At 57.5% G+C, this 14,481-nt stretch overlaps 2 protein-coding genes across 2 annotated transcripts; both read left to right on the top strand.

Moving 5' to 3' along the window:
- The first annotated feature begins 443 nt into the window (after nucleotides 1-443).
- Nucleotides 444-7,382, top strand: PABPN1 (poly(A) binding protein nuclear 1). The gene is made up of 7 exons (XM_054053123.1): nucleotides 444-750; nucleotides 2,626-2,740; nucleotides 2,819-2,886; nucleotides 5,747-5,856; nucleotides 5,956-6,043; nucleotides 6,303-6,451; nucleotides 7,142-7,382. The coding sequence occupies exons 2-7, from the start codon at nucleotides 2,659-2,661 to the stop codon at nucleotides 7,179-7,181; spliced, it is 537 nt and encodes a 178-aa protein (XP_053909098.1). The 5' UTR covers nucleotides 444-750; nucleotides 2,626-2,658; the 3' UTR covers nucleotides 7,182-7,382.
- An 822-nt stretch (nucleotides 7,383-8,204) lies between these two features.
- CMTM5 (CKLF like MARVEL transmembrane domain containing 5) lies at nucleotides 8,205-13,094 on the top strand. Its single transcript, XM_054053121.1, has 4 exons — nucleotides 8,205-8,928; nucleotides 11,252-11,347; nucleotides 11,452-11,536; nucleotides 12,944-13,094. Exons 1-4 carry the CDS (start codon nucleotides 8,302-8,304, stop codon nucleotides 12,958-12,960), a joined length of 825 nt encoding a protein of 274 aa, XP_053909096.1. The 5' UTR covers nucleotides 8,205-8,301; the 3' UTR covers nucleotides 12,961-13,094.
- Nucleotides 13,095-14,481: the final 1,387 nt, after the last annotated feature.

The following is a 14,481-nucleotide window of genomic DNA, read 5'->3' as shown; positions in this document are numbered from 1 at the left end:
TAAAGCCGCGCTCGTATCACGTGACAAAGGCGCGCGGGCGGGCGGGGGGGGGAACTATAGCCGCGCGGTGGGCGTGGCCGCCATCACATGACTCCCAGCGCGCTCTCCTATTGGCGGCGCTCCCCGCGAAGCCACGCCCCTTCCGTAGCCTATATATAGAGGAAGGGCGCGCGGCGCACTCCGCGCATGCGCAGCCGCCGGGGCGGGCGGTAATGGCGGCGCTGCGGGGCGGCGGCGGCTCAGGGCCTCGCGGGTCTGAGGCGAGCGGCGGCGGCGGCGATGCCTCTCAACCTTATGGCAACGGCTTAGGAGGAGGGGGTTCGGGCGGCGGTTCAGACGAAGGGGGGGCGGGCGGTGAAGCCCGAGGAGGAGGGAGAAGCGGTGCGGGGGGGGGGTGGGGAGGGGGTTAATAGTGGGGGGCGGCGGGGGGCAGCGGGGGGGGGGGCGCCCCCCCAAGGGCAACCGCAGGCGCCCCCCAACACCCTGAGCAATAACAACCCCCCCCCCAACGCCGCCGCCAACGCCGCCGCCGCTCCGCACCACCACCACCACCATCACCACCACCCCCATCACCCTCCGCCTCCGCTGCCTCCTCCTCCTCCTTCTTCTTCTTCTTCTTCCTCTTCTTCTTCCAACAATAATAATAACAATAACCCCGGGCAAACGGCGGCTTCCGAGCCCGGAGAGGAGCTGGAGGAGGAGGCGGGGCTCGGAGAGGGGGACGCGGGGGATTCCGCCATCGAAGACCCGGTGAGGGGGGGGGGATAAAGGGGGTCTTGGGGTGCTTGGAGGGGGTTTGGGGGCATAAAGAGGGTCTTGGAGTGGGTTTGGGGGGGATAAAGGGGGTCTTGGAGGGGGTTTGGGGGCGATAAAGGGGGACTTGGGGCGCTTGGAGTGGGTTTGGGGGGATAAAAGGGGTCCTGGCAGGATAAAAGGGGGTCTTGGAGGGAGTTTGGGGGGTAAAGGGGGTCTTGGGGCGCTTGGAGGGGGCTTGGGGGGGATAAAGTGGGTCTTGGAGTGGGTCTGGGGGTTCTAAAGGGGGTCTTGGGGTGCTTGGAGGAGGGGGGGGATAAAGTGCATCTTGGAGGGGGTTTGGGGGGATAAAGGGGGTCTTGGGGTGCTTGGAGGGGGTTTGGGGGTATAAAAGGGTTCTTGGAGTGGGTTTGGGGGGGATAAAGGGGGTCTTGGGGTGCTTGGAGGGGATTTGGGGGGTATAAAAGGGTTCTTGGAGTGGGTTTGGGGGGGATAAAGGGGGTCTTGGGGTGCTTGGAGGGGATTTGGGGGGATAAAAGGGGTCCTGGAGGGGATTTGGGGGTGATAAAGGGGGTCTTGGAGTGGGTCTGGGGGAATAAAGGGGGTCTTGGGGCGCTTGGAGGGGGTTTGGGGGTATAAAAGGGTTCTTGGAGTGGGTTTACGGGGATAAAAGGGGTCTTGGGGCGCTTGGAGGGGGTTTGGGGGGGATAAAGTGGGTATTGGAGTGGGTCTGGAGGGAATAAAGGGGGTATTGGGGCGCTTGGAGGGGGTTTGGGGGTATAAAAGGGTTCTTGGAGTGGGTTTGGGGGGGATAAAGGGGGTCTTGGGCGCTTGGAGGGGGCTTGGGGGGATAAAGTGGGTCTTGGAGTGGGTTTGGGGGGATAAAGGGGGTCTTGGGGCGCTTGGAATGGGTTTGGGGGGATAAAAGGGGTCCTGGAGGGGGTTTGGGGGCAATAAAGGGGGTCTTGCGGTGCTTGGAGAGAATTTGGGGGGGATAAAGGGGGTCTTGGGGCGCTCGGAGGGGGTTTGGGGGCGATAAAGGGGGTCTTGGGGTGGGTTTGGGGGGGATAAAAGGGGTCTTGTAGGGGGTTTTGGGGGATATAAGGGGTTTTGGAGAGAGTTTGGGGGTTTGGGGTGTTAAAGGGGTCTTGGAGTGGGTTTGGGGGGGGATAAAGGGGGACTTGGGGCGCTTGGAGGGGGTTTTGGGGGGATAAAAGGGGTCTTGGAGTGGATTTGAGGTGATAAGGGGGGTCTTGGAGTGGGTTTGAGGTAATAAAGGGGGTTTTGGGGCGCTTGGAGTGGGTTTGGGGGTGATAAAGGAATCTTGGAGTGGGTTTAGGGGCGATGAAGGGGGTCCTGGAAGGGGTTTGTGGGGGATAAAGGGGGTCTTGGGGCGCTTGGAGGGGGTTTGGGGGTGATAAAAGGGGTCCTGGAAGGGGTTTGGGGGCAATGAAGGGTGTTTTGGGGTGCTTGGAGTGGGTTTGGGGGGGATAAAGGGGGTCTTGGGGCGCTCGGAGTGGATTTGGGGGGATAAAAGGGGTCCTGGAGTGGATTTGGGGGGATAAAGAGGGTCCTGGAGTGGATTTGGGGGGATAAAGGGGGTCTTGGGGCGCTCGGAGTGGATTTGGGGGCGATAAAGGGGGTCTTGGGGCGCTCGGAGTGGATTTGGGGGCGATAAAGGGGATCTTGGGGCGCTCGGAGTGGATTTGGGGGCGATAAAGGGGGTCTCGGCGTGGTTTTTGGGGCGATAAAGTGGGGTTTTGTGGGTGACAGAGTGGGTTTTGGGGCGCGCGGGTTGCGTCTCCCGTTCGCGGGGTCCCCCGTTCGGGTGCCATTCCCTGGATTTCGGGGTCCCCCCCCCCCCTCGCGCAGGAGCTCGAGGCCATTAAGGCGCGAGTGCGGGAGATGGAGGAGGAGGCGGAAAAGCTCAAAGAGCTCCAGAACGAGGTGGAAAAACAGATGAATATGAGCCCCCCTCCGGGTAACGGTGAGAGTTTGGGGTTCGGGGGGCCCGGAGGGGGTCCCCAAAACCCCTCCTGACCCCCCCAAATCCTCCCTCCCGCAGCCGGCCCGGTCATCATGTCCCTGGAAGACAAAATGGAAGCGGACGCGCGTTCCATCTACGTGGGGAACGTGAGTGGAAATTTCCTCCTCTTCCCACCCCAAATGACACTTTTTCCTCTTCTCGGACCTCCATTTCCCCCAAATTCCACTTTTTCCCCTTCTGACCCCACTTTCCACCCCAAATGCCACTTTTCCCCCTTCTCTGACCCCATTTTCCCCCTCTCGGACCTCCATTTCCCCCCAAATCCCACTTTTTCCCCCTCTCTGACTCCTTTTTCCTCTTTTCTGATCCCATTTTCCCCCCTCTCACCCCATTTTCCTCCCCAAATTCCACTTTTTCCCCTTCTCTGACCCCATTTTCCCTCTCTCTGTCCTCAATTTCCTCCCCCAATTCCACATTTTTCCCCTCTTGGACTGCATTTTCCCCCTAAATTCTACTTTTCCTCTTCTCTGATCCCATTTCCGGTCTCTCTCTCTCCTAATTTTCTAATTTTTTCCTGATTTTCTCTGTTTTCCCCCCGTTTTTCCCCATTTTTTCTCATTTTCCACTCATTTTCCCCTCGTTTCCGTGTTTTTTCTCATTTCCACCCCGTTACCCCATTTTTCCCCGTTTTCCCCTATTTTCCCCATTTCTTCTCATTTTTCCTCTGTTTCTTCTCATTTCCCCCCGTTTTTTCTCGGTTTTCCTCATTTTTCCCCATTCTCCCTGTTTTTTCTCATTTTTCCCCGTTTCACCCCCATTTTTCCTGTTTTTTCTCATTTTTCCCTGTTTTTTCTTGTTTCTCCCCCATTTTTTCTCATTTCTCCCCCATTTTTTCTCATTTTCCCCATTTTTCCCCCGTTGTTTTCTTCTTTTTCCCGTTTTTTCTCATTTTTCCCATTTTTCCCCATTTTTCCTCTGTTTTTCCTCATTTTTCTCGTTTTTCCCCCATGTTTTCTCGTTTTTCCCCCGTTTTTCCTCATTTTTTTCGTTTTTTCCCCCATTTTCCCCCATTTTTTCTTGTTTTTCCCCATTTTTCCTCCATTTTTTCTCATTTTCCCCCGTTTTTCCTCCGTTTTCCCCATTTTTCTTGTTTTCCCCCCCGTTTCCCCCGTTTTTCCTTCATTTTTTCTCACTTTTCCTGTTTTTTCCCCCATTTTCCCCCATTTTCCCTCCATTTTCCCCCATTTTCCCTCCGTTTTCCCCCATTTTCCTCCGTTTTTCCCCATTTCTTCTCGTTTTTTCCCCCCGTTTCCACCCGTTTTTCCCCATTTTCCTTCGTTTTTTCTCACTTTTCCTTTTTTTCTCATTTTTTCCCTGTTTTTCCTCTGTTTTCCCCATTTTTCCCCGTTTTTCCTGTTTTTCCCTCTTTTTCCTCCGTTTTCCCCCCGTTTTCCCCCATTTTTCCTCCATTTTCCCCATTTTTCCTCCGTTTTCCTCCGTTTTCCCCCATTTTTCCTCCATTTTCCCCCATTTTTCCTCCGTTTTCCCATTTTTCCTCCGTTTTTCCCTGTTTTTTCTCATTTTCTCCGTTTTTCCCCATTTTTCCTCCATTTTTCCCCTTTTTCCTCCGTTCTCCTGTTTTTTCTCATTTTCCTTCGTTTTCTCATTTTCCCCAATTTTCCCCATTTTTCCTCCATTTTTCCGTCGTTTTCCCCCATTTTTCCTCCATTCTCCCCCATTTTCCCTCCATTCTCCCCCATTTTCCTCCGTTCTCCCCCATTTCCCTCCGTTCTCCCCCATTTCCCTCCGTTCTCCCCCATTTTCCCTCCGTTCTCCCCCATTTTCCCTCCGTTCTCCCCCATTTTCCCTCCGTTCTCCCCCATTTCCCTCCGTTCTCCCCCATTTCCCTCCATTCTCCCCCATTTTCCTCCATTCTCCCCCATTTTCCCTCCGTTCTCCCCCATTTTCCCTCCGTTCTCCCCCATTTTCCCTCCGTTCTCCCCCATTTCCCTCCGTTCTCCCCCATTTCCCTCCATTCTCCCCCATTTTCCTCCATTCTCCCCCATTTTCCCTCCATTCTCCCCCATTTTCCCTCCATTCTCCCCCATTTTCCTCCATTCTCCCCCATTTTCCCTCCGTTCTCCCCATTTTCCCCATTTTCCCTCCATTTTCCCCCATTTTCCCTCCGTTCTCCCCATTTTCCCCATTTTCCCCCATTTTCCCTCCGTTCTCCCCCATTTTCCCTCCGTTCTCCCCCATTTCCCTCCGTTCTCCCCCATTTTCCCTCCGTTCTCCCCCATTTCCCTCCGTTCTCCCCCATTTCCCTCCATTCTCCCCCATTTTCCTCCATTTTCCCCATTTTCCCTCCATTCTCCCCCATTTTCCCTCCGTTCTCCCCCATTTTCCCTCCGTTCTCCCCCATTTCCCTCCGTTCTCCCACATTTCCCTCCATTCTCCCCATTTTCCTCCATTCTCCCCCATTTTCCCTCCATTCTCCCCATTTTCCCTCCATTCTCCCCATTTTCCCTCCATTCTCCCCCATTTTCCCTCCGTTCTCCCCATTTTCCCCCATTTTCCCTCCATTTTCCCCCATTTTCCCTCCGTTCTCCCCCATTTTCCCCCATTTTCCCCCATTTTCCCTCCGTTCTCCCCCATTTTCCCTCCGTTCTCCCCCATTTCCCTCCGTTCTCCCCCATTTTCCCTCCGTTCTCCCCCATTTCCCTCCATTTTCCCCATTTTCCCTCCATTCTCCCCCATTTCCCTCCATTTTCCCCATTTTCCCTCCATTCTCCCCCATTTCCCTCCATTTTCCCCATTTTCCCTCCATTTTCCCCCATTTCCCTCCGTTTTCCCCCATTTTCCCTCTGTTCTCCCCCATTTTTCTCCGTTTTCCCCCGTTTTTTCTCCGTTTTCCCCCGTTTTTTCTCCGTTTTCCCCCGTTTTTCCTCCATTTTTTCTCATTTCCCCCCCGTTTCCCCCCCGTTTCCCCCCGTTTTTCCCCCCCAGGTGGACTACGGCGCCACGGCGGAGGAGCTGGAGGCGCACTTCCACGGCTGCGGCTCCGTCAATCGCGTCACCATCCTCTGCGACAAATACAGCGGTCACCCAAGGGGTCCGTCACGTGACCACCCCCCCCAAAGGGTCACCTGACCCACCCGGGAGGTCACCTGACCCACACCCAAGGTCACGTGACCCTCCTTGTTCCCTATATAAAGCTTCGCGTACATCGAATTCTCCGATAAAGAATCGGTGCGGACGTCGATGGCGTTGGACGAATCGCTCTTCCGGGGGCGGCAAATCAAAGTGCGCCTCCCAGTGCCTCCCAGTACAAACCAGTAACCCCCAGTGCCCCTCCCAGGCCCTCCCAGTGCCCCCATTTCCCCTCCCAGTGCCCCCATTTCCCCTCCCAGTGCCCCCATTTCCCCTCCCAGTGCCCCCATTCCCCCTCCCAGTGCCTCCATTCCCCTCCCAGTGCCCCCATTCCCCCCCCAGTCCCTCCCAGTGACCCCCCAACCCCGCCCCCCTCGTTAATTAACTCCCCTCGTTAATTCATCCCCCTCAGGTGATCCCCAAGCGCACCAACCGCCCCGGCATCAGCACCACCGACCGGGGTTTCCCCCGAGGCCGATTCCGAGGCCGCGGCGGCGGTTTTAGCGCCTCCCGCGCTCGATTCTACACCGGATACACCCGGCCCCGAGGGCGCCCCTACCGGTACGGGGCCTCTGGGGCGGCTATGGGGCAGCTATGGGGCAGCTATGGGGCTCTATGGGGTCTCTATGGGGTCTCTATGGGTCTCTATGGGTCTCTATGGGGTCTCTATGGGGTCTCTATGGGTCTCTATGGGCTCTATGGGGTCTCTATGGGTCTCTATGGGGTCCCTATGGGGTCTCTATGGGGTCTCTATGGGGTCTCTATGGGGTCTCTATGGGTCTCTATGGGGTCTCTATGGGGTCCCTATGGGGTCTCTATGGGTCTCTATGGGGTCTCTATGGGCTCTATGGGGTCTCTATGGGGTCTCTATGGGTCTCTATGGGGTCTCTATGGGTCTCTATGGGTCTCTGTGGGTCTCTATGGGTCTCTATGGGGTCTCTATGGGTCTCTATGGGGTCTCTATGGGTCTCTATGGGTCTCTATGGGGTCTCTATGGGTCTCTATGGGTCTCTATGGGTCTCTATGGGGTCTCTGTGGGTCTCTGTGGGTCTCTGTGGGTCTCTATGGGGTCTCTATGGGTCTCTCTATGGTCTCTCTATGGTCTCTCTATGGTTTCTCTATGGTTTCTATGGGTCTCTATGGTTTCTGGGGTCCCTCTATGGTCTCTCTCTGTGTCCCTATGGGCCCCTACGGCCCCGCTGTGCCCCCTAAGCTATGGGGCAGCCCCCTAACTGCTCCGTCTCTCCGCAGGGGCCGCGCCAGGGCCACCTCATGGTATTCCCCGTACTGAGCTGCCGCCCCCCAAGTCGGAGCCCCCTCTGCCCCACAAGTACCCCTCCCCCCTCCCCTTTGTGTTTTTTTTTCTCCCCCCACCCCCCTCTCTCAGCCCCATAAGTGCCCTCTCGGCCCCATAAGTGCCCTCTTGGCCCCATAAGTGCCCCCCAAACCCCCCGTTTCAGTGTCTTTGTCGTTGCAGGTGGCGGAGCCGGAGGGGTCCGGATGGAAGAGTTGATATTGATGGGGGGGGGGAAAGGGAAGGGGAAGAGGAAGAGGAAGAGGAAGTGGGGGAGGAAGTGTGTCTGTGTGTGTGGCTCTTACTGGGAGGAACTGGGAGGGACTGGGAAGGGGGAATGGGGTGGGGGGGGGGTGGGGGAAAAAAAGACCCCGATGTGCGCCCCCCCCCCACACCCCGGGGGAGGGGGGAGAGGAGGAGGAGGAGGGGAGGGGGGGCAATAAAAGAGGAGATGGGGGGCAGAGGCTGTGTGTGTGTTACTGGGGGGCACTGGGAGGGACTGGGAGGGGGAATGGGGGCACTGGGAGGGACTGGGAGGGGGAATGGGGGCACTGGGAGGGACTGGGAGGGACTGGGAGGGGGAATGGGGCACTGGGAGGGGAATTGGGGGCACTGGGAGGGACTGGGAGGGACTGGGAGGGGAATGGGGGCACTGGAGGGGGATTGGGGGGCACTGGGAGGGACTGGGAGGCACTGGAGTTCCCCCCTTTCCCCCTCCCAGTTCCCCCCATCAATGTCCCATTGTTCCCAGTACCGCCACCGCCTGGCACTGGGGGGGGGGGGGGGGGGCACAGATGTCCCTCCCAGTTCCCTCCCAGTCCCTCCCAGTTCCTCCCAGTCGGAGCTATGGGGCAGCCGGACTCGGCCTTCACCTTCGACCGCGGGGGGCTGCGAACCCCCAATGGGCTCCTCTGGGGGGGGGAACTGGTCGGGGGGCTCGGGGGCGGCTGTGGGGTGGGTTATAGGGGGGCTATGGGGCAGTTATGGGTATGGGGGGGTTATGGAGGGAGGCTATGGGGCTGCCCCACACTTTGCTTTGTCCTATAGGTTCCGGGTGGGTCACTTATGGGGCTGCCCCACACCCCCTGTGTCCCCCCCCAAACCCTTATGGGTCTCTATGGGTCACTTATGGGTCTCTCTGAGTCACTTGGGGGTCCCTATGGGTCACTTATGGGTCCCCGTGGGCTCTATGGGTCACTTGGGGGTCACTTATGGGTCTTTGTGGGTCACTATGGGCTCTGGGGGTCACTTATGGGTCCCTATGGGTCACTTGGAGGTCACTTCTGGGTCTTTGTGGGTCACTATGGGCTCTGTGGGTCACTTGGGGGTCACTTATGGGTCTCAATGGGTCACTTGGAGGTCACTTATGGGTCCCTATGGGTCACTTGGAGGTGACTTATGGGTCTTTGTGGGTCTCTATTGGTGCTGTGGGTCACTTGGGGGTCACGTAGTTCCTTGGGGGTCGCTCAAGGGTCATTTATGGGTCACTGTTGGCTTTATGGGTCATTTGGGGGTCATTTATGGGTCACTCAAGGGTCACTATGGGCTCTGTGGGTCACTCGGGGGTCACTTATGGGTCGCGGTGCCCCCCCCCAGGTGCTCTGTGGGGCAGTTGTGGGGCTGTTGGCCCCCCCCCGCGCCCCCCACTTTGGCTCCGGCTCTGCTCCAGACTTTGGGGGTCGCGGCCGCGCTTGGGGGGCAGCTCCTGCGCCCGCCCCCCCGCCTGCCCCACGGCGCCTGCCTGGTACGGCCCCACAGCGTGGAACACATCATGGCTGCCGTCATGGCTTCCATCTGGATCCATCATGGCCGCCATTTGGATCCATCACCGCCTCCATTATGGCCAACAGTTCCATCCATCATGGCCACCATCATGGCCTCCATCTCGATCCATCATGGCTTCCAACATGGCTTCCATCATGGCTTCCATCTGGATCCATCATGGCCGCCATTTGGGTCCATCATGGCTTCCATTATGGCCATCAGTTCCATCCATCATGGCTGCCATCATGGCTTCCATCATGGCCGCCAGCTCCATCCATCATGGCCTCCATCATGGCTGCCATCATGGCTTCCAACATGGCCTCTATAATGGCTTCCATCATGGCTGCCATTTGGAGCCATCATGGCCTCAATCATGGCTGCCATCATGGCTTCCATCTGGATCCATCATGGCCGCCATTTGGGTCCATCATGGCCGCCATCATGGCTTCCATCATGGCCGACAGCTGCATCCATCATGGCTGCCATCACTCCATCATGGCTGACATTTCGGCTGCCATCTTGGAACATCATGGCCGCCATCTTGGCACCATCCATCATGGCTTCCATCATGGCCGCCATTATGGCCTCCATCTGAATCCATCATGGCCGCCACTTGGGTCCATCATGGCTTCCATCATGGCGGCCGAGAACATTGGAACATCATGGCCTCCATCTGGATCCATCATGGTTGCCATCATGGCTTCTAACATGGCCTCTATAATGGCTTCCATCATGGCTGCCATTTGGATCCATCATGGCCTCCATCATGGCCTCCATCTGGATCCATCATGGCTGCCATCATGGCTTCTAACATGGCCTCTATAATGGCTTCCATCATGGCTGCCATTTGGATCCATCATGGCCTCCATCATGGCTGCCATCATGGCCTCCATCTGGATCCATCATGGCCGACAGCTCCACCCATCATGGCTGCCATCATCGCCACCATCATGGCCACCAGTTCCATCCATCATGGCCGCCATCATGGCTGCCATCTGGATCCATCATGGCCTCCATCATGGCCTCCATCATGGCCTCCATCATGGCTTCCATCATGGCTGCCAGTTCCATCCATCATGGCTGCCATTATGGCTTCTATCATGGCCTCCATCTGGATCCATCATGGCTGCCATTTGGATCCATCATGGCCTCCATCATGGCTTCCATCTGGATCCATCATGGCCGCCATTATGGCTTCCATCATGGCTTCCATCATGGCCGCCAGTTCCATCCATCATGGCTGCCATCATGGCTTCCATCTGGATCCATCATGGCTTCCATCTCGGCCGCCATCTTGGAACATCATGGCTGCCCGCTCCATCCATCATGGCCGCCATCATGGCCTCCCTCCACTTGGATCCATCATAGCCGCCATCTTGGCCGCCATTTTGGTCCATCACGGCCGCCATCTTGGGGTCCCCTCCACCTCCATCTTCTCCTCCATCTTCTCCTCCATCTTGTCAGCCATCTTGTCCTCCATCTTGACCTCATCTTGACCCCACCCTGTCCTCCATCTTGACCTCATCTTGACCCCACCCAGTCCTCCATCTTGACCCCACCCTGTCCACCATCTTGACCCCATCTTGACCCCATCCTGTCCTCCATCTTGACCCCACCCTGTCCTCCATCTTGACCCCATCTTGACCCCACCCTGTCCTCCATCCTGACCCCACCCTGTCCTCCATCTTGACCCCATCTTGACCCCATCCTGTCCTCCATCCTGACTCCATCCTGTCCTCCATCTTGACCTCATATTGACCCCATCCTGTCCTCCATCTTGACCTCATCTTGACCCCATCCTGTCCTCCATCTTGACTCCATCCTGTCCTCCATCTTGACCCCATCTTGACCCCACCCTGTCCTCCATCTTGACCTCATCTTGACCCCACCCTGTCCTCCATCTTGACCCCATCCTGTCCTCCATCTTGACCCCATCTTGACCTCATCTTGTCCTCCATCTTGACCCCATCCCATCCTCCATCTTGACCCCATCCTGTCCTCCATCTTGACTCCATCCTGTCCTCCATCTTGACCTCATATTGACCCCATCCTGTCCTCCATCTTGACCCCATCCTGTCCTCCATCTTGACCCCACCCTGTCCTCCATCTTGACCTCATCTTGCCCCACCCTGTCCTCCATCTTGACCCCACCCTGTCCTCCATCTTGACCCCATCTTGACCTCATCTTGTCCTCCATCTTGACCCCATCCTATCCTCCATCTTGTCCCCATCCCATCCTCCATCTTGTCCTCCCCCTTGACCCCGCCCTGTCGGCCATCTTGTCGGCCATCTTGCCCCCTCAGGACCTCCTCCGTGCCGTCAGCGGCGCCGCCATCTTCTTTGTCACCGCTTTGGTCTCTTTGGCTTCGTCTCGCGACGCTTTGGCCGCCACCACCTTCGTGAGTGGCTCCTCCTCCGCCCCACAGATCCCCTCCTCTGCCCCATAGATCCCTCCTCCGCCCCATAGATCGACCCCTAAGTGTCCCCCCCTTCCCCCCCCCAGACCTTCAGCCTCGTTCTCGCCTTCGTCTTCGCCTTCGACGCCGTCGTCACCTACAGAGCCAAGATGGCGCCCGCCGTGGGGCAGGGTGCGCGCTATGGGCAGAATGGGGGGGTCTATGGGGCAGAATGGGGGATCTGTGGGGCAGAAATGGGGGTCTATGGGGCAGAATGGGGGGTCTATGGGGCAGAATGGGGGATCTGTGGGGCAGAAAGGGGGGTCTATGGGGCAGAATGGGGATCTTTGGGGCAGAAATGGGGGTCTATGGGGAAGAGATGGGGGTCTATGGGGAAGAAATGGGGATCTATGGGGCAGAATGGGGGATCTATGGGGCAGAAATGGGAGTCTATGGGGCAGAAATGGGGGTCTATGGGGCGGAATGGGGGTCTATGGGGCAGAGAAGGGGATCTATGGGGCAGAAATGGGGGTCTATGGGGCAGAATGGGGGATCTATGGGGCAGAATGGGGGTCTATGGGGCAGAATGGGGGATCTATGGGGCAGAATGGGGGTCTGTGGGGCAGAATGGGGGATCTGTGGGGCAGAAGGAGGGATCTATGGGGCAGAATGGGGATCTATGGGGCAGAATGGGGGTCTATGGGGCAGAATGGGGGATCTATGGGGCGGAATTGGGGGTCTATGGGGCAGAATGGGGGATCTGTGGGGCAGAAGGAGGGATCTATGGGGCAGAATGGGGGATCTATGGGGCAGAATGGGGGATCTGTGGGGCAGAAGGAGGGATCTATGGGGCAGAATGGGGATCTATGGGGCAGAATGGGGGTCTATGGGGCAGAATGGGGGATCTATGGGGCAGAATGGGGGGTCTGTGGGGCAGAATGGGGGATCTATGGGGCAGAATGGGGGGTCTATGGGGCAGAATGGGGGGTCTATGGGGCAGAATGGGGGTCTATGGGGCAGAATAGGGGGTCTATGGGGCAGAATGGGCTCTATGGGGCAGAAATGGGGATCTATGGGGCAGAATGGGGGAGCTATGGGGCAGAATGGGGATCTATGGGGCAGAATGGGGGATCTATGGGGCAGAATGGGGGTCTATGGGGCAGAATGGGGGATCTATGGGGCAGAATGGGGGTCTGTGGGGCAGAATGGGGGATCTATGGGGCAGAATGGGGGGTCTGTGGGGCAGAATGGGGGATCTATGGGGCAGAATGGGGGGTCTGTGGGGCAGAATGGGGGTCTATGGGGCAGAATGGGGCTCTGTGGGGCAGAAATGGGGGTCTATGGGGCAGAATGGGGCTCTGTGGGGCAGAAATGGGGGTCTATGGGGCAGAATGGGGGATCTATGGGGCAGAATGGGGATCTATGGGGCAGAATGGGGGGTCTGTGGGGCAGAAATGGGGATCTATGGGGCAGAGAGGGGATCTATGGGGCAGAAATGGGGGTCTATGGGCCAGAAATGGGGATCTATGGGGCAGAAAGAGGGATCTATGGGGCACAGAGGGGGATCTATGGGGCAGAACCCCCTCTTTCCCCTTCCAGATGCTGACTCGACCTAAGATGGCCGCTCTGCCCCACGGCGCTGCCCTATAACAACCCCCCCACCCTCCACTCCGCCCCACAAGTGTGGGGCGAGCGTGAAGATCTGGAAGGTTCTCCATGGTTGTGGTCAATGTGGGGCAGCTATGGGGCAGGGGGGGGATCTATGGGGCTAAAAGGGGGATCTATGGGGCAGAGAGGGGATCTATGGGGCAGGAGGGAGGATCTATGGGGCAGGGGAGCTGTAGGTCCCCCTCTGCCCCCCAAGTCAGAGCCCAGGTGTCACTTGTGGGGCAGAGGCCTTTATTGGGGGTCGCCGTGGGTCGCGTCCTCCTCTCCCTCCTCCTCCGCTTGTGGGTCGCGATAACCCCAGAGCCGAACTGTCCCGTCCCACTGTGGGGCAGATCCTGACCCATAGATCCTGACCCATAGCGCCCCATAGCGCCCCATAGCGCCCCATAGAGACCCCATAGAGACCCACAGAGACCCCATAGAGACCCATAGAGACCCCATAGAGACCCACAGAGACCCCATAGAGACCCATAGAGACCCATAGAGACCCCATAGAGACCCCATAGACCCCATAGAGACCCCATAGAGACCCATAGAGACCCATAGAGACCCATAGAGACCCATAGAGACCCCATAGACCCCATAGAGACCCCATAGAGACCCATAGAGACCCACAGAGACCCCATAGAGACCCACAGAGACCCATAGAGACCCATAGAGACCCATAGAGATCCATAGAGACCCCATAGAGACCCATAGAGATCCCATAGAGACCCCATAGAGACCCATAGAGACCCATAGAGACCCCATAGAGACCCATAGAGACCCATAGAGACCCATAGAGACCCCATAGACCCCATAGAGACCCATAGAGACCCCATAGAGACCCATAGAGACCCATAGAGACCCCATAGAGCCCCCATAGAGACCCACAGAGACCCATAGAGACCCCATAGAGACCCATAGAGACCCATAGACCCCATAGAGACCCCATAGAGACCCCATAGACCCCATAGAGACCCCATAGAGACCCATAGAGACCCATAGAGACCCCATAGAGACCCCATAGAGACCCATAGAGCCCATAGAGACCCATAGACCCCATAGAGACCCATAGAGACCCCATAGAGACCCCATAGAGACCCATAGAGACCCCATAGAGACCCATAGACCCCATAGAGACCCACAGAGACCCCATAGAGACCCATAGAGACCCATAGACCCCATAGAGACCCCATAGAGACCCATAGAGACCCATAGAGACCCACAGAGACCCATAGAGACCCCATAGAGACCCCATAGAGACCCATAGAGACCCATAGAGACCCCATAGAGACCCCATAGAGACCCATAGAGACCCATAGAGACCCCATAGAGACCCATAGAGACCCATAGAGCCCCATAGAGACCCACAGAGACCCATAGAGACCCATAGAGCCCCATAGAGACCCACAGAGACCCATAGAGACCCATAGAGACCCCATAGAGACCCATAGAGACCCATAGAGACCCCATAGAGACCCACAGAG

Source organism: Cuculus canorus, chromosome 39, assembly GCF_017976375.1.
Source record: "Cuculus canorus isolate bCucCan1 chromosome 39, bCucCan1.pri, whole genome shotgun sequence".
Taxonomy (NCBI): Eukaryota; Metazoa; Chordata; class Aves; order Cuculiformes; family Cuculidae; genus Cuculus; species Cuculus canorus.
The sequence above is the reverse complement of the archived record's forward strand: the minus strand, read 5'-3'. Positions and strand labels throughout refer to the sequence as shown.

What these genes read in the sequence shown, in the direction of transcription:
- CMTM5 (XM_054053121.1), top strand. Translation starts at nt 8,302, where the DNA reads ATGGGTCACTTATGGGTCTCTCTGAGTCACTTGGGGGTCCCTATGGGT. An exon ending in TGCCCCACGGCGCCTGCCTG is followed by an intron (nt 8,929 to 11,251) that starts GTACGGCCCCAC and finishes TTGCCCCCTCAG; the next exon opens with GACCTCCTCCGTGCCGTCAG. An exon ending in CTTTGGCCGCCACCACCTTC is followed by an intron (nt 11,348 to 11,451) that starts GTGAGTGGCTCC and finishes TCCCCCCCCCAG; the next exon opens with ACCTTCAGCCTCGTTCTCGC.
- PABPN1 (XM_054053123.1), top strand. Translation starts at nt 2,659, where the DNA reads ATGGAGGAGGAGGCGGAAAAGCTCAAAGAGCTCCAGAACGAGGTGGAA. An exon ending in TCCGGGGGCGGCAAATCAAA is followed by an intron (nt 6,044 to 6,302) that starts GTGCGCCTCCCA and finishes CATCCCCCTCAG; the next exon opens with GTGATCCCCAAGCGCACCAA. An exon ending in CCCCGAGGGCGCCCCTACCG is followed by an intron (nt 6,452 to 7,141) that starts GTACGGGGCCTC and finishes GTCTCTCCGCAG; the next exon opens with GGGCCGCGCCAGGGCCACCT.